A 19,315-nucleotide genomic window follows, 5' to 3' on the forward strand; every position below is an offset into this window, starting at 1 on the left:
CCGGACAAATTGGGCGTGGCCTGCTGCCCTTACGGGAAGTCGAGAATAAAGTCTCCAAAGAGTTTTAAAAACTCAGCCAAGCCAACAAAGCGGTGAGTGTTGAGATAGCGACGAAGAAAATAAGTATTACGAATTGATTAAATGTAACGAGTTTGCTAGCTACAGTAGTTATACAAACAATATCGTCACCGTTAGTTAGCATAACAACGAAGCTAGCGTTAGCTGAGTCCTAGTCAATGGCTAGCTAACTTAACGTTATCTAGCTAAATTAATGAACGTTAGCGAGAGCGCATGGCATCTAGCAAGGGAACATTAGATACTTAGCTGCATAATTATTGAATGGCATATGTGTTTAACTTTACAATAAATCACATATTTATGTCCCGGGAAGCCACCATGGCTAGTAACGTTAGCTAACTAACGTTAACTAGCTTGCTAAGTTATCTGTGTTTACATGTAGTTACCTACTGTACCATGTTTTCTAGCGATAGTTAGCCGCAGTATAAATTGTTTGTCTTGACCGACTAASGTTAACGTGGTAGCCAGGTAACGACTAACGTTTATTTAACGTTAACTAGCTCGAAATTGGTKAACTAACGTTTAGCTAGTTAACTAGCTGGACAAATAAGTTTTAAAAACTACCTTGGGCTTGTCAATAATCAGTTGTAGRTAACTTACCATTCAGTGTTTCAGTTGCGATAACTAAACATATGTTGCTGACCTTTATGAAGATGCAGCTGGATTATACACTAGCTAACTAGGTAAACCTTTCACATCCTGTTATATCAGTGCCACCTAGCTAAATGTTATGTCTCGTCTCAACACAGGGGAAAAGATGCACTACTATCGTTATGAAAATGAAGAGGTCAGCTGCTGCTACAAGTACCTCATGTTTAGCTACAACATAATATTTTGGGTAAGTAGCACTAGCGGTAGCCCTGTAAACCTTTTAAGGCAGGCAAATGCTTAGCCTCTCTTGAGACCCCAAGAGTGAAATACTTACACTCATCTCTAACATGTAGGCTCAGCATTCCCGAACAGTCCCATTACAAGTCAGAATGTTGAACAAACTTCACTTCAACTTACTTTACCTATTGTCTGCTGCTATTGTCTCTGTTGTCTGAAGTAATCTGAGACAAAATATCCACAGGGAAGTGTTATCAACCAGACTTTGAGTACGCTGGCTTGTATTTCTGGTTGTGTTTTCAATACTGACGCAACAAACACTTGCACAATATGGCCGAACAACAGACCGAACCTGTCCCATCCCAATCAGCTGGCAAACTTCACAAACACTTCAAGCTGATTGCGAGGAAACGTGCTTCGGTTGACTACGTTCTGTTAAATTTGGCTATTGGTTACATATTGTGCAATGTGTCAGACATATTGTGCAATGTGTCAGGAGATTGAAAATCCAAGCGACAGAACCTACCGGCACCGCAAAAAGTCGCGTTATCAACACTTTCCTGTGGATACCTTATCTCTACCACCTACCGTCAAAAGCACGGACAACCGGTTAAGTAAGTGTAAATATAATTGTATTCAACATTTTGGCTCGTAGACTCTTGCGTCTTTTTTAGGCAGACCTCTTTCAGACTGAAACTGAATATCATGGGGTAACCGTGGTAAGTCTGTTCAGGCATGCAAATACTATGACACCACCTTGTCTCATTTGGTGCTAAGCAATGAATCTAGCTATGCATATACTGTTGGCTATGAGTCATCCATGAGCAGTACCTAAATCAGATATTAGAATACTGCAACAATAGGGTTTTCTTTTCATGCAAGAATTTGTAGGAAACACATTGATTCCATTCAACCATTTTCTGCCTCGGAGGCCAGATGGCAGCCTCTGCAGGCTGACCCGGTGCCACTGTCTATCTACAGAGTACTTTTTCCATAGCCTCTCCCTCTAAAAAAATCCTCCACTGGTAACAGCCATGGCTTTGGTTGATTTGGTCAATTAAAGAATAGTGCAAAATATTGTTTTGTGSTTTTTCCTGCCACTTTACACATTTCATCAATTCCCTGCCAACATCGAGTTGAGAATGAACATTCAGAGCCCATACTTCCTGCTTTAGAGTGAACAGGACTCAGTCTGATGGGTGCTAGTTTCCTCTCTTGGTGTCAACAGGAAATGTAGAAATGTTTCAGTTTGTTTTCTGGTTAAGAGTGTTACTTCGTCTCTTGATAGGGAAGGGGGTGTGGTAACCATTTGTGACTGCTCTTCCTGTTTTTAAAAATGTATTAATTYTGTTGCTTCCCCTTTGTAATTAAAGCTGTTGTCACTGTTTGTGGTCAGCAGGATCCCTCTTTTTTTATTTATAACTATGCTTCAATGTTCTTTAGTGTGCAGAGGTCTATCTAATGCCCTGGTTAAATACAAGTTAACACACCTGATGTAAACAAACAAACACACCAGAAAAAATACTTTCTATGCTTCTTTCCTCAGCTGGCTGGAGCAGCATTCATCGCCATTGGGTTCTGGGCCTGGAGTGAGAAGGTGAGTGGGCAGCTTCTACCATGGCCCTGTGACTGTTTCACCACTGGACAGAGACAACTGAACTCTGCCCAATGACTGTTTGTATAATTGTGTTTGAGATAGACCTTAAACACACAGACTGATTGGCAGTATAATACTTAAGCCAGGATTATCCAGTCACTTCATCACAGCTTTTGAAAGATTCACAATTATCAAATTCAAATGTAATTCCCCCTCTTGTTACACATGTCTTAACTTTAGCTGATAATGCATTTTAATGTAAATGTCTGTTGTGTAGGGTCGAACCGCTTGACTACATTAGAGGTTATTCTAATGCGTATTGGACCTATTAATGTTACTAGGTAACACCGCAGCTTTTAATCACAGGTACGCCGTGATCTATTCAATGTTTGAAATAATGCCTGCATGTTGATGCTATTCTTGAAATTATATCAGCCTCTGTGTGTCATCAGTGTTTAGTGCTGAGTGATTAGTGCTTTTTTAGGGCCGTTTCAGTTTGATTATTAAAAATCTGTTTTCAGTTTCTATTGAAAAAAAAAAGGAAACATTAAATGCATTGTGTTGAATGCTGTCCCAACACAGAATAAAACAATTAATAAAATGCCCATGTTAGTGACTGCCCATTACTGCTTATCACTTATTACCGATTTATTCACAATCCTTTAATACAATATTTCAGTTGTGTATATTACAATTGTTGGTCATCTAATCTCTATAGAGCTGCTGCCTATGCTGTTTGACAAAATCAGTATTGTTTTAGTTCTTTAAAGTAAATAAGGCAAACTTGTCACTGCTGGATACCAACCATGTATTTTCAGGMAGAGATACCTTGTGAAGCAACTGCTCTCTACCCCCTCGCACATTCTAACCTAATTTAGCAGTCCGGGCTCTCTTATGACAAYTAGATGGATTATGGTCATTGTAGGTAATTAKAAKAWWTTCTGCACAAAGGTATATAGGATATTGGCTTGTTGGAAACTATTACTCCCTACTACATCGCACAGTAAAGGCTTGATATGATTTATATCTATAGAAACTGCAATATGCGAATTGAGCTCACCGGGAAAAAATGAGCAAAATAGATTTCAAATAATTGACCAGACTTCGGTCCTGTGTCGCCATACACAATAGCCTGGGGGTCTGTTGGCTCAACTGTTAAAGTCTGATGTTAAAGTCTCTAACAAATCCTTTCTGGGTACCAATTAAGTACCTTACTGGAATTGTTTTTCAATTAAAATGGTAAAAAATAAATCAATAGCATCTTAGCAAAGAGCAATAATTTTGTTAGGGCTGTTTTGGGAGTGGGAAAAACTGAAAACTAGCTGTTATTGTAAGATGTTTGGAACTTATTGGTTTAACTAATTGACTGCCTGGTGATGTCACTGTTGAAGGCCAAACCTCCATCTCACCAAAACAGTCAGTCTATTCAAACAACTCTTGGACTTTAAAGAGCATTATCATTTTTGCAATACCACAGTATTATTCCAACATTGTGTGGCTATATCTATATTTGAGAAATYTCATCTTTTTGACTGCACTAGGCCTTTAACTCGACTGCTCTCTCACCTATAGGGTGTGCTGTTGGACCTGACCCAGGTGACACGGCTACATGGCTTTGACCCTGTGTGGCTGGTGCTGGCTGTGGGAGGTATCACCTTCATCCTGGGCTTCGCAGGATGTGTAGGTGCACTCAGGGAGAACATTTGCCTCCTCAAATTTGTGAGTACCACACCCCTTAAACAATCCTTTTTCTCRGTGTCTCATAGCATACTGGTAAATATATTTGAGCTGCCCTTACAAACATGCACCTCTGTTGGCCCAGCTTGTGCTCCATGAGTCAGACATGCTCCACAGTTGATTCCTCATCCTATGACTAACAATGGGTGTCTATCTTGAGTGGAAATCTATGAGTAAGGGATTCCTTCATTCACCACATCCTGCATTGTAGTGTTGCACGGTAATATCACAGTATCAAAACATCATGATACTTAAGATYCCAACTTTTAAGAAAACCGTAGTAAAGTTTCATGTGACAGTACTACATTTTTCAGCCCTACCAATCTAAAGAATCTGCTGGCACCTGTTATAAAATGTTATGTAKGTGTTTTATAAATTCAGGTGGATTTTTTTTTTAAGCAACGCTAATCTCTTGAATGCCCCAGTCCAATAATATCCACTTCACTTTCATGCATATATCAAGTGTGGGAGCTGTAATCAGCCAGCCGGCAGCCACATCCCCTTCCAGCCATCACTCACCTGCTTCTCTCAGTCCGCTCTGTCTGCGCATCTATTCCTCAGTCAGTTTTTAAAATAGAATTTAGCTGTGATGGCGAGTGGGGATGCACACCCTGATGAGTCTTCTGTTACATTGGAGCAGTGCGAGCAAAGTCGATAGAATGTATCATTTCATAAAGCACAGGCCAGTCTGAGTAGGCTGTGCAAGTTCACTGTCAATCAGCCTTTGAGTGCCAGAGGATAAATACAGCACAGCTTAGTGACAGGCATACTTGCAGCTTTACAGTAGAGAAAATATCTTGTCTTTAGCTCAAATGGCAAAAAAACATTGCCCGTATTACTGGAGCTACCATTTTWAATTTTCTGCATGATTTAACGCATATTTTATATACACTGAACAAAAATATAAATGCAACATCCCAGAAACTTTCTATACGCACAAAAACCTTATTTCTCAAATTTTGTGCACAACTTTGTGCAATTGGCATGCTGACTGCAGGCAATGTCCACCACAGCTGTTGCTAGATAATTTAACAGGTAGGCCTAGTGTGTGGGAGACGGAGGGAGCATCTGTCTGTTTTTAATGAAGAGGTAAAGGTTTCATGCTGTGTTTTCCTCCTTATTGCCACAATGACATGCAGATCATTATGCATGTGTATTCCTCCAGCCAAAACACAGGTAGGCCTTTGAAAATGTGAGAAAATCAGCTGTTCTATCCAGTATTATGTTAGTGTGATGTTGAATACTATACGTGTTGAGTAGGAGTGTGAATATCAGTGAAAGGTTGTTGATGTAGCACATGTTCCTGTTTTCTAAACGTTATGCGCAAGTATCACAGGGACGGGATGAACCGGGCGCTAGGCCACTCAGAATCGTTTTCTTTTGTGGTATCGCTATTCTTGGCCTGGTATCGAATCATTAGTAAAATGTTGGTATTGTGATAACACTTCTCTATTGATAAGGGTATGCAATTCTTTTTTTTAGTTTTGTCTACTCATGCTACCGCGAACACGACTGTCCTGTTTTTCTGTGTCTGACTCTGATGCRCCTCTATTAGTCTCACCACGGGTAAATGGCTTGTTTCTCTCCTTCAGTTCTCAGGGGTCATCGGGTTCATCTTCTTCCTGGAGTTGACGGCAGCCGTGCTGGCGTTTGTCTTTCAGGACAACGTCAGGGAGTGGATCAATGACTTCTTCCTGGCCAACGTCAAGGCCTACAGAGAGGACATCGACCTGCAGAACCTCATCGACTCCCTGCAAAAGATGGTAGGAGAGAGGGAGAGCTATGCACGTTCTGGCTGTGGGGGTGGGTAATGGGATATAGAGGCAGAGAAAGGGATTGTGAGACAAGGTGATGTTTTAACCAGTGCCTCTTTCCCCTCCCTGATAATGTCTTGCTGCTGTTTTGTTTCATGTTGTCTCTCACATCCTTTCTGTCACATTGTTTCCTTTCCTACTAACCACTCAGAGATTGTTCATACATTCCAGTGTTAGTGTGTGCTTGTTTTCATAAGTCTRGCTACAATGGCCTGTTCTCTGGGGACCTGATGAGACCTGAACTGTTGTCCTCCCAGTGTATATGTACTGTATGCTCAGTCCTACACTGTCAGATGTGTGGTATGAAGACGCTTCAGTGTGTTTGGTTAGTTAGAACCATCTCTGACTCAAACTCCCCTCTACTGTCTGTCCTAGAACRACTGCTGCGGAGCCAAGGAGCCTGATGACTGGAACCTGAATCTCTACTTCAACTGCACCGTCAACAACCCCAGCAGAGAAAGGTGTGGAGTGCCCTTCTCCTGCTGCCTCAGTGACCCTGCAGTAAGTACTCTCTGCCCGTCTCTCCATGTCTCTTTTGTGTAACAGTGGAAAAGCAGCACTAGTGTATACACCCTTATGTTATACTAGGGAAAATGTGTTTGTATAGCTAGGGCTGACAGTGAGGACTTGTGAAGAGCAGAATCAACAACCTCTGCATAATCAAAACAGCTGCTTTGTGAGACGGTGTTAAAGTTCAGTTAGCKATTATGTAAATGCCAGCTGAAAAGTACCAGTGGCCTGYGCTTTGGCCCCAAGTGAGACATGGGTGCTGTGCTGCGTAGGTTGAAACTGAAAYGCCTGATTTTTATTTTGAGTGAAACACTGGTCAAATCCTGTATGGAAATACGCCATTGGTGTCATTGCTCCATCAGTATTTGTCTCCTCTGAATAAGTCACTCTGTTCTCGTGTTACAACTCCCACTGTCATACTCATTTTTAGTTATGCTTCTTGTTAGTCCTTGACACTGCCGGTACTAAATCGAGCTGTTTCTCTCTCCTCAGGACACCGTTTTAAACACCCAGTGTGGATATGATGTCCGTAAAGGTCCAAAGGTATGACACTATCCAGCGCACACATCACATACATGTGTACATAATATATGCTATTTAGCAGATGCTTTTATCCAAAGCTTTTTCTCTTCATTATATCCTACTGCGTGTCTGTTTAAAGGGATACTTCAGGGTTTTGGCAATGAAGCCCTTTATCTACTTCCCCAGAGTTGGATGAACTCGTGGATAAAATGTTTGTCTGCGTTCAGTTTGAAGGAAGTTTCCAACTAGCGTTACCGCAATTGCAAACTAGTGTTAAATATCCCGAACTGTCTTTATATCACCTATATATGCATCCATGTCTACTGTTTGCGTCAATCCGCCTCTGTACTAGCTGTATTAAAACTACTGCTGTGAAAGGAAAATATTTTGTATTGTGAGTAAGTTTAAGGGGCAATTTCAGTGCAGAATGAACTTCCATTTCTAAACGGTAGATGATACAGGCTTTAGTMGCAGGTCATTTAAACTCTGTATTGACAGTGTCTTTTCTTCCCATTACCCAAATGGGATAAACACATGTCGTGGTAGGCTCCCTTCTGCCCCTGTGAATCTGTCGCTACGGAGAGCGGCAGGCTGAAAATAAATTATTCTTCATCTATATTTTGGCCTAGTGTTTCAGTGGTCGCTCTTCAAGTTGGGGTTTAAATTGGTGTTTTTCACATTCACCCTGTTTTACATTGGTTCTGGTRCCCTGGCTCAGAATGAACTATTTGTCTTCATTGTTATTAGTTTGGGAGACGGAAGAACCATACAGGGGTTTACAACAAGGTTTCAAGGCAGACTTATTTGTCTTTGCTGATCAGGAAAAACGTCTTAGACACTGCAGATGCGCATAGATAAATGTTTTTTTTTTTTATGCCGAAAATGGAAGAGCTGAGTTTTGCTTTTCATCATAGCTGACTCAATTCATTGCAGAAGAACCAAATATTTGCCAACGTTGACCTTTCCTCTGCCCTTTATGATGCTCTATCAATTTCACTAAGATGTTTTCATAGGCTGTCATGGATGAAGGTTACACAATAGCAGAAAGTACGTTTTTGTTAAAATTCTGGAAACTTCTTGAAGACACACACTTGGTGTTAAATCTTTAGTATTTGAAAAAGCAATCTGTTGGATCTAGCCTTTATAAGATACATTACATGCACCAAGAGTTGTAGTAAGGTGATMTGAGTAAGCCGGTATATACGAAGGTGTGGAAGAGCATTCTATATAGCTGTCATTTCCTGTTGCAGGGGGTCTGGAGTAACGCCATTTACGTCAAGGGCTGCATCCCAGCCTTGGAGGAGTGGCTGCCTCGGAATATCTACATAATAGCTGGAGTATTCATCGTTATATCTGTACTCCAGGTAAATATAAGTATATTGAAATGACACTACATGTGGATATGTTCTAAGCTAATGCTGTGAATTCTTCTCACTTCTCAGATGATGGGCATCTTCTTTGCTCGGACACTGATCGGTGACATTGAGAAGGTCAAGTTTAACTACTACTGAGTGGTGTGGTGGAATGCATAGGCCTACAGAGGACAGTACTGGGACTATCCACCATACATTCCTCCCTCTCTCTGATCTCRCTCTGAGGCATGGCAWGGGACAAGAATACTTCTATACCTGTGYCATGTTATCTTTGGACTGTTCTGTCAGTCTCTGGAGATGGGATACCTCTGCAGAGCCTGCACAGTGGACATTAATCCGCCTTATTCAACTCACGGCTCTTATGTGCCTTCTCTCACAGGATTGCAGTCGGACTTAAAAATACACCCTGGGTTTCCCTTTGTTTTTGTAATTAGATACATTCTTGTATGGTTTGCCTCAGACACAGTGAATGTTTTCCTCTTTCCCGGGGACAGCGTCTTAACCAATAAACCCAGGTAGTTTCCTGGGTCAATACATCATACCTCAATGATCCAAAAACAACAATATAAGTCGTCGCACAGGTTTGAAAGGTGTGTTCTCTAGCCTGCAGTGTTTCATGAGTAGAATGGTAGCATATCAGACTGGGGGAGGAGGAGGAGTTTACCACGTCAGTGCAGCTGCAATGGCTCCGATATAAGACCTCGCCCTAGAGCTCAATCTGAAACAACAGGATTTCGGCACTGTTATGTGACAGGCTTTCAACTGGGACCACCATTGTCCCTTACCTCAGCTAAACATGAGAAATGCAGCTCTATTTTAAAGGTAGACTCAGCGATGTGAAGTAGATGCAGAAAGTAAACCGCATGGTGGGTCAATTTCCACAACAACAAAGTGCGAGGCTCAACTTCTCTTTATTCTGTACCTACAATGCTGTAAAGAGTGAAGCGAACCCGTGCACATGCGCAGATACTGTGTTGAGCGATAAGTCTTGCATCTTGCTCTTCTCAATATCTGTGGTGCTGCTCGTGGCAGTCATTTAGCTGAGTCTACCTTTTTAAACCATTAGAATCAGTCTGCAGCCGGTCAAAACCAAAAGTGCACAGCTGAACCTCTGACCTATTGTCCATCATGCCTTGTCTTTTCTAGCAGTCATGTGTCTCACAACTTGTCATACATACTTGTCATTCCACAATGTGCACTGCATCATGCCAACTAGCGTTGCGTATCGGTCATGTAGACACACAACTTAAGGGAAACAACTGTTGATGCAATGTGTGTGTGTAGATGACATGTTTTATTTTGATCAGTCTTAGATGACCCCTAAGTGAAGTATTAGTTGTTAGCTTGTTGACTCAGAGTAGCTGAGTTTGATTATTTTGCTGTTGTGTTGACTCCAGCCAAGGAAGCTTGGGCAAGTGCAGCAGTGGAGACACAGAGCCCGGTGTSTCTCGCCCAGACAGACAGGGAGACATCCACAGCAGCATGGGCCACTTGAACTACAGGTGAGATCTGATCATAGTGCTCACATCCCATCAACCTATAGCCGGGATCGTGCTGTGATCACATCACTAGACCTGGTTATCTGCCTGCATGGTGAAAGTTTTGATTGTATTCACCTATAATGTCTTGAATAATTTTTACTGTCTTATCTTGATGATGATCTGTTTTTCTAAACACATTCACAAACGCAAACCCAGTCAGCGCCTTTTTAATTTAATTTTTAATTTTTAATTTTAGCTTAAATGTGCTGAGCTGTTCTACTCTCCTCTTGTTAGATATTAAATACAATGTCTGATCGGGCTACCCGGAGGCACTTTATGTAGAATAGATACAATTACAACTGTACAGGGGGTTTTGATGCCCAACTCGTGTCTCCTCTGCTCAGCCTTTACACCTCAACAAGACACCCAGCCCACATCCAAGTGACCTCTGGCCACAGAATGAGCACAGACTTCCTGAAACATTACCCCAAGCCTTCTGAAAGCGTTTTCAGCGGAGGTGTTTGCTGCAAGCTAGATAACTGCCAGTGCCTACACACATTGAGCTTGCGTTACCTTCATCCTGTCCAATGATGCCCTGCTCATTCCCCCYCCACTGCTGTCCTCATACCAGAATGGGGAGCTTTACATAATGMCAGGTAGCCTAGCGGTTAAGAGCATTGGGCCAGTAATCGAAAGGACACTGGTTCGACTCCCCTAGTCTGCTAGGTGAAAAATCTGACATGCCCTTGAGCAAAGCACTTAACCCTAATTGCTCTGTGTAAGAGTGTCTGCCGATTGACAATAATGTAATTGTTGAATGAGGATATCTTTACAGCTGYTGAATGCTATGCTTGAGTTATATGCCATACATTACAAGATCAAATTAAAGGACTTTCATTCAGGCCATCAACTCCCATTTACACATCTGATGGTCAAGGTCTTTTATGTAGTTTAACATAATTTTGTGTGCGTGTGTTACAGATTGCTTCCATGTGATCATGGGAGTGTTTTTAACAAAAGGGACTTTTTTTCACATGTAGATGTTCTCTGTTTTACCAAATTACATTTTGTAAATGTGAATTTTATTAATTCTGGATAGGTTTTTATAAGCAATAAAGTATGTTTGTCCATTTTTGTTAAATTTCCCTGTGTTATTAATCATCACAGATTAAAATGGCTGCATTTACACAGGCACCCCAATTCTAATATTTTRCCCCCACTATTTGATCTTTTGACCAATCAGATCAGTTCTTGGTAATAATTGGGCAAAATATCAGAAATGGGCTTCCTTTGTAAACACAGACATATTGGCTTTGCCCCAAAAAAACAAAGGCAACTTTATTCTAAAAAGTACTGACTTAATTGTGTTTTAGAGCCCTCTTGTGTTCATAATGGGAAATGACCAGAAGTCCTGAACAGCCTTCATGTAAGAGTTATTAAAAACGTTTATTTTGAAATCTTGCAACATTTTAGACAGTGTAGATACTACACTATAAATTGATAGTCATAATTGTGATTGTTTTTTTCAAGCCCTAGAATTGGCTTGTTATCTTTAGGGTGTTGGCAACTACTTAATTGTGGCGATTATGTGAAATGTGACTACCCTAATTTTGGTAATTGATTCCCTGCAGTTAAGAAATTCTGTACATGTCAAGGCAGTATACTATTCACAAAGCAACATTTATACAATGTATATAGTCTATCCTTTAWCTCCAAGAAGATTAAAGTAATTTATCGCATGAAAGAACAGATCTGTGTAATTTGCTGGTGACAATGTGTCGCTTGCCAATTTCTGTTTCTGACCATTTGTGTTTTGAGTCATTTCTGCAGAATGTGCTGTGTAAAAACAACGGCCACAACAGTACCTCCTCAGTTTTGATGAAGTGACCATGTGAGACAGGAAGGACAGTCCAAACCATTTAGAGCAGAGACCGGCAGTAACTCCATATACAGCTATTGCCTGCCCGGAAAAAGTGTTGCCTGATAGGAAAACAAAATCCCTCTATATTAGACAAAGCGTTTTATTGTTTTTGGGGCAAAGTAGTAGGAACAATTCCATCTTTGATGCCCACGGGACCTTTTTTTCTCTGTTTTCCACAGGTTGATGAGTGACAGACTGATAAAGTTGATATTCAGTGTAGCTTTGTGTGTCTGTGGCTGACTACTTACTGGCTGCTCTAAACAGACTGACCACCCAGCTCACTGATTAATGCTGGACCTACTGCTGAGAAACTGACACCTAAAGCTGGACAAAGGCTGCCTGCCACACAACAATCTCTCTTGCTGCGTTACTACAGCAGCCTATCTATACTAGCCAGGAAAATGCTGCGTCCCAGTGTTGTGGAAACCTGAGCTTATAATTGACTGTGTGTTTGCMGGGTGGGTGGGAGTGTGTGTTGATRATGTTAACTGGGGGGTGGCGGCATTAGCATAGTGCTGTTTAGTATTGGCTGTTCTAACTGCTGAATGATTCTGGCCATTGGAAAAGAAGAGCTCTGGTTACCCACTCGGGTGCAGTGAGGCTATCACTTGCATGGAAAAAGCTGTCAGTGCTGCGACAGCACTAGTCTTGTATCATGAACAGGAGGGCAGTTGCTCCATTCATTTTAAAGATGGGTGGACCTCAAGGAATTATGAATACTTCCTTCTTATAGTACCTTTAACTGGGAGGAGGATGTGCATTCATTCGGTATATGTAATTTGTATGTCAGTGATTTCTATGCAAATTCTCTCCTTCAACTGCAGTCTTGCCCAGGAACAAAGCCCAATCAGGATGACAACAGATTCCCAATAGGAATGAGTGCATAAAAACAAGTCCTCTATGACTCCACTTTGAAGCTTTAGTACTCCCTAAAAGCATAACATCTGAGACAACCTTTGTTTAATCTGAATGTGTTTTGTGTCTCAAGTGGGGAAGTAGCTCTTTCTCTCATCATAAGTTTGCATAAGTACAAAGTGAGAATCTTTGTCTTCAACAAGAAATAGTGTCAAAAGGAGTGTTTGACAGATGCGAGACACTTTTAACAATCCACCTCTGTTCCTTGTTGCCTCTGGTGTCTGTCTACTTACCCGCGTACACAGTCTGCTCTTTCCCTAAGAGCTTGATCTTGTCCTGAATTGCACTGTTGCTCAACAGTTGTGTAACTTCTCAGGTAGAAACAATGTATATCTCAATGGCTCACTCCTCTCTCATGTTAGACAGTTTKCAGTTTCCAAACAGCTTGTAGCAGCAATTTGTTTACCAATAATTCCCCACTGCAACAGCTAGTGGCGAGGCGCATGCAASATGCTACTGGGGGAACGGATGTCTGTAGACAGTCCTGTGGAATGGTTAGAGWCTGAAGACATGGCTCCATGCCTGGAGAAAGACTGAGCTCACTGTGGGAATCCAGTGGGGGGAGGTCAAAGTAACATTGCAGGGAGCAGAAAGGGGTTCATAGTGACCTGACAGTGTGTAGGGGGGGTGTCATTGGAAGAGCCCCCCATAGTCCGTGGCTGAGACTGTACGTTTACATGCCTCCTGCAGAAGCTCTCCTCCTGATGTGGTGATCACCTCCTCCTAGAGACAGTCAGACAGACAGATCATCGGAACAAACCCTACAGCAGTGTTACTCACAATTTTTTGTAAGGCGGCCACTTTGGGTTGAGACAATCATTCAGAGGGCCGCACAGATCTTTAATTTGTCGTACTTTTTCTTCCATTATCATCAATTGAGAGCAAATTGAGAGCAATAGAGCACATGCAATTGATTTGATGTACAGCACATCACATAGGCTACATCACATGTATAAGACSCATATTAAWGGTTATCTCATRAGTTGGATATGCGAAAATGTCCCTTCTGCTCGACTGAATTCATTCTAAATTTATAGTCTGTAGTTGCTATCCTTGTGAGGCAATCCASGTGTACATTGGTCAGACTGTTTCTCTGTTTTTATTTCACAATATTCATTGTTAAAAATGTTGATTCACATGAATAAGTGCTGACATAAAATGATGTCACCTTTTGCACACACTGCTTCAGAAGTGGATACTCTGTGTCTGACACAAGGCTCCAGAAATGGGTAACACCTGATCTTAGTTCACCTTGCAATGTGTCATTTGCCTGCAGCTCRACTATCTCACTGTATTCCAGCACTGTCAGGACACTTGCACATGAAAGGGGTTCTCAATGATGTTGAAAAACTTCTTGTACTCCATGATATCCTTGAATCTTGACTCAAACTCTTTCAACACACGCACAAATGCATCATAGCTKAAATGTTGCAGTATGTCTGGGTTGGATTTTATTTTGAAATGCTGTGACCACACGCAGCATTTTGCCCGGAGTTTTAGCTTTCCCTTGGAGCTGGAGATTCACCGTGTTCCGCTTTAATATCCACTGTGGATCATCCAGCTCTGGCTCCTCTTTTCAAAACTCTGCCACGAGACAGCCATCTCACCTCATTGTGAAATATCAAGTCAACGTATTCTGTCTGGTATTCCTCCAGRAACTCGCGGAATTGCAGGTGATTCAGTACCCTCGCAATAATAATATTCACCACGAGTACGACTTGCTGCATCACATTCTGTAAGTCACAGTCTTTGAGTTTAGCCACAAGTGCTTCCTGATGAATGATACAATGAAATGTAACAAATTCGGGAACATCCTCTCTCTTTCTRATCAGGCCTATGAGTCCCTTCTTATTCCCTAACATATTTAGGGCGCCGTCAGTGCACACATATGCCCGATTTGACCAGTCAATATTATTATCAGCAACAAATGTAACAAGGGCTTTCAGAATATCCTCTCCTCGTGTTTGCCTTGAAGGGTCAGTAAACATAAAAGTTCCTATCCGAACGACTCGTTTTGAGGGAAACGGACCAAAACACATAATTGGGGAATGTCACTTACATCAGCGCTTTCGTCAAGCGCAATACTAAAACACAGCGCCACGGATATGTCAGTCATCAATTGCTTGCTGATGTATTTTATGTGTCTTGTTATGGTCGAGTCTGAGAGTTGCAGTCTCTTAATTTGCTTTAAAATAGCTTCCTTGTTTGTGAAATCAGCATACAATATTTCGGCTGCGGGCCAAAAAACATTATTTGACAAGAGTCTGTGAAGGCCTTGTTTCTCACGAGTATCCAAGCAATCTCATATGTTGCCTCTGCAACKGTGCTAGAACTGTCCATCATTTGTTGTTGTCCCTTGAGCTGTCCMTGCGCTATTTTGTTGTTTCTGTGGTTGCTTTGTGGCGGATATGTTTTGTCAAAGGMGGCATGGTGTAACTGGACATGTCGCTCTAAATTTGCTCGTTTAAAACAATTGACTGCCTTCTGGCAAATAAGACAAAGTGAGCTAGTCCCATTATGCAGTACAAAAAATACTTGTCTGTCCWTTTCTTTTGGAACTTTCTGTGTTATTCTTGAATCGACCGTATCCTTSTCTTAGCCATCGGAGCCACGTTAGCTAGCTGCATTTCCCCGCCGCCATCTTCCTGATTTTCCTGGTTCTCCGGTGGTTCGTTTATAGCTGTCACGTTATTCTCCAGCTCTTCCCCCACATTTTCATTGTCAWTTWTTTTWWTTTTTTACAATAAATCGATCCATGTCGACCAGACTGCAAAATTAGCTAGTAGTAAACTGACATGTGTCGGTCGCTGTAGCTGAGCAGTTTCGTTCTATTTCGGCAAACGTTCTATTTCGGCCTTTCTGTTCAACAGCTGCGCTATACTGCCATCTATCTGCTGTACAGGGACAACTAGATATATGATTCTGGCCTGCATTAATTAAAGTGATTCTGGCCTGCATTAAACACCTTGAATTGAAATTGCACCATTACTACGTATTATGAATGGAAAATAGGAAAATCACCGCAAGCCACAAATGAAGGGCTCGCGCAATGAGTACCACTGCCCTACAGTCATTACATGACTGTCTCATATGTCTGCGCTATACATTTTTATCAACAGCTGTTGTTTGTCTGTTGGTGTTTACTGCTTGCATATTACGTATCTACAGTGCATTCGGAAAGGATTCTGACCCCTTGACTTTTTTTCCACATTTTGCTACGTTACAGCCTTATTCTAAAATGGATAAAATATTTTTTTCTTCTCATCAATCAAAACACAATACCCCATAATGACAAAGCTAAAACAGGTTTTTAGACATTTTTGCAAATGTATTAAAAATAAAAAAACAGAAATACCTTATACATAACCTTATACATAATAAATACATAATTATTCAGACCCCTTGCTATTAGACTCTAAATTGAGCTCAGGTGCATCCTGTTTACATTGATCATCCTTGAGATTGTGGCAGACCAGGGGGTTGGATCAAAACGTTTACACAGATCAGACACGGACAGAGTAGGATTAGCTCAGTTTCAAAGGTGTTATTAAAAAAGTAAACCTAGTCCAAAGAAAAGATAGGTCTCCCCAAGAGACCCTCTCCGGGATACCGTCTTCTGGGCTCCGGGTCTTGCTGTACCCTGTGGGGATCAAAAACTGAACTCCCTCCTGTTAACTCTGGTACCGTCCCCAACTATACGGGAGTCCTTTTCTCCACCAGTCTCTTCCCTGTGTGCTGCCCTTCTGGCAGCTTTATGGGACTTGTACAGCTGGTGAGCAATCATTTTTACTCACCAAATCCCAATTAGTCCTGGCCGGAGAGCCCAACGGACCTGGCACGTCCAGCAGATGGAGCCATTGCCTCGTGATGTATACGCCGTCTGTCACCAGCCTGCGACGGTTCCCCTGGTGGCTGACCTGCTGGTACCACCCCCCCCCAACCCCCCCCCCCATAGAAACTCTGTCGGGGAGGGACTGCTCAATCAGTGCACATAGCTCCCATTCTACGATAGGTCATGCCGCTATTATCCTATGCTCGACCCCTTGACCTGTGTACAACAGAAAAAGGAAGCGTGAAGGGACAAAAACCACCTGGTGACCCGTCGTTTGTGTCCTTCCCCTGGCCATCCAACCAGGGAGCATGTTCCGTGACCCAGGGTGAAGTGGGTAACCTAAACAGGTAATACTTGAGTGTTTATTGTCCATCCACCGCTAGACACCCTTTCTCACAATGGAGTACTTTTTTTCTCTAGGTATCAGCTTTCGGCTGATTGTACAGTGATGGGGTGCTCCTCCCCATCGTGTATCTGGGATAAACGGCCCCTAGCCCCGTATCACAATGCATCTGTCTGGAAACCATCGGCACCTGGAAATCGGCGTCTACGAGAATCGGAATGGAGACAACGCACTTCCTTCAGGCAGCTGAGACGCCCTTCTGACTCGTCCGATCAATTTCACTGTACTTTCGCGAAGCGGGCCTGGTTAGATCAGTGAGGGGGGAAGCTATGGCCGCAAAGTTGGGGATAAACCGACTATGTATCCTGCCAGTCCTAGGAAGGACTTGACCTGTGTCTTGGTGCGTGGAATGGGCCCAAGTCCACGTACGCGTGACCTTCCTCTCCTTGGGGCCTGTACGTCCCCCGTCCGATCAAATACCCCCAGGTACTCCATCCCCTCGAACCCTAGTTTGCATTTCTTGGGGTTCGCGGTCAACCCGGCTGAGCGCGTCCAGCACCGCCTGGAGGCGCGTCAGGTCCTCTTCCAAACTTGGCTGTGGATGATGATATCATCCAAATTGGCCGCTGCGTACTGCTGGTGGGGTCGAAGTACTTTATTCATCAGTCGCTGGAATGTGAGCGGGGCTCCGTGGAGACCGAACGGGAGCACCCGGTACTGATACAATCCGTCTGGTCAAAAACGCCATCTTCTCCCGGGAGGAGGCTGCCAACGGTACCTGCCAATATCCTTTGGTCAGGTCAAGGGTGCTGATGTACCGGGCCTTTCCCAATCGGTCGATGAGCTCGTCCATCCTCAACATGGGGTAGGCATCGAACAAGCTTATGTCGTTCACACCCTGGAAATCATTACAGAAGTGCAGGCTACCGTCCGGTTTGGGCACCAACACGATGGGGCGCCTTCCTTTGGGTCTACGGAATCCGATATGGCCTCTTTCGTACCGTTTCCCCGGGCCGGGTACAGATGTGGTGTTCAATGACGGTCGTGCGGCCCGGCTTCTCGGAGAACACTGCCGTGTTCCGATCGACGAGCTCCCTGAGCTCTTGCTTCTGGGCTGGGTCGAGGTCCTCATTGCTCGGGACCACCACTGGTACCGTTGGCGTCCTGGGTCCTGACCATAACACGGCCAAGGCTGTCCTCTCGTGCCACTTCTTCAACAGGTTCACGTGGTAAATCTGTTGGGGTTTCCGTCTCCCCGGCTGCCGTACGCGGTAATTGACAGGTCCCAGCTTCTCGATCACCTCGTATGGCCCGTGCCATGTTGCCAGGAACTTACTTTCGGCAGTGGGGATTAAGACCAACACCCTGTCTCCCGACTGGAATTCTTGGGGCTGGGCTCCCCGATTGTAGACGTGGACTTGGGCGCTTTGGGCCTTCCCTCACAACTGGTCATATGGCTGTCATCCGCTCCCTCATCGTCTCCACGTGCTCTACCATGCTGCGTAAGGGGGTTGGTTGGGCTTCCCACACCTCCTTGGCTAGGTCCAGTAGGCCTCGTGGCATCCTCCCGTAGAGGAGTTCAAAAGGGGAAAACCCAGTGGAGGACTGGGGTACTTCTCGGATTGAGAACATTAGCTGGGGTAGTAGCTGGTCCCAGTTCTTTCCGTCCTGCTCGATGACCTTCCGCAGCATTTGTTTGAGCATTTTATTGAACCGCTCGACGAGCCCATCCGTCTGCGGGTGGAAGACAGAGGGCCGGATCTGCTTGATCTGCAGGAGAGCACACAAATCTTTCATTAGGCGGGACATAAATTCAGTACCTTGGTCTGTCAGGATCTCGTTTGGGATGCCCACCCGGTTAAAGAGGTGGAACAGCTTCCGGGTGATTCCCTTGGATACCGCCGCCCGTAGGGGAATGTTCTCGGGATACCGAGTGGCATAGTCCACTATTACCAGGATGTACCGGTGTCCTCCTGCTGTTTTTACCAGGAGTCCCACTATGTCCATGGCGATGTGTTCAAAGGGCACCCAGATGATCGGTAGGGGACCAGTGGGTTTCGGAAGTGTGCCTTTGGGGCAGTCATTTGACACCCCGGGCAGCTGCGACAGTAATCTTCCACGGTCATCCTCATCCCAGGCCAGTGGAACCAGGCGGTGATCCGTTCCCAGGTCTTCTCCATTCCCAGGTGCGCCCCCAACAGGTGYGTGTGGGCCAGCTGAAGAACGGTTCCCACGTACCGTCGTGGCAGCAACAATACCTTTCAATGTCCCCCCTGTTGGCGCAACACCTGATACAAAAGGTTATTCTTGAAATGGGGGTATCGCCAGTCATTCACCCCCGGAAGGAGCTGTCCATCCACCGCT

At 43.6% G+C, this 19,315-nt stretch overlaps 2 protein-coding genes across 2 annotated transcripts in view; one reads left to right on the top strand and one right to left on the bottom strand.

The window, feature by feature from the left end:
* LOC111951762 (tetraspanin-14) lies at window positions 1-11,075 on the top strand. The gene is made up of 9 exons (XM_023969964.1): window positions 1-92; window positions 828-916; window positions 2,453-2,503; window positions 4,076-4,222; window positions 5,833-6,003; window positions 6,430-6,555; window positions 7,057-7,107; window positions 8,337-8,450; window positions 8,529-11,075. Exons 2-9 carry the CDS (start codon window positions 836-838, stop codon window positions 8,595-8,597), a joined length of 810 nt encoding a protein of 269 aa, XP_023825732.1. The 5' UTR covers window positions 1-92; window positions 828-835; the 3' UTR covers window positions 8,598-11,075.
* The window catches only part of sh2d4ba (SH2 domain containing 4Ba), a 26,323-nt gene continuing 16,468 nt past the window's right edge, over window positions 9,461-19,315 (bottom strand). Inside the window, exon 8 of the mRNA XM_070434980.1 lies at window positions 9,461-13,499. Coding sequence (XP_070291081.1) covers window positions 13,407-13,499 — 93 coding nt within the window. The 3' untranslated portion in view covers window positions 9,461-13,406. The remainder of the gene's footprint in view (window positions 13,500-19,315) is intronic.

The sequence above is a fragment of the Salvelinus sp. IW2-2015 genome, linkage group LG25 (genome assembly GCF_002910315.2).
Source record: "Salvelinus sp. IW2-2015 linkage group LG25, ASM291031v2, whole genome shotgun sequence".
Taxonomy (NCBI): Eukaryota; Metazoa; Chordata; class Actinopteri; order Salmoniformes; family Salmonidae; genus Salvelinus; species Salvelinus sp. IW2-2015.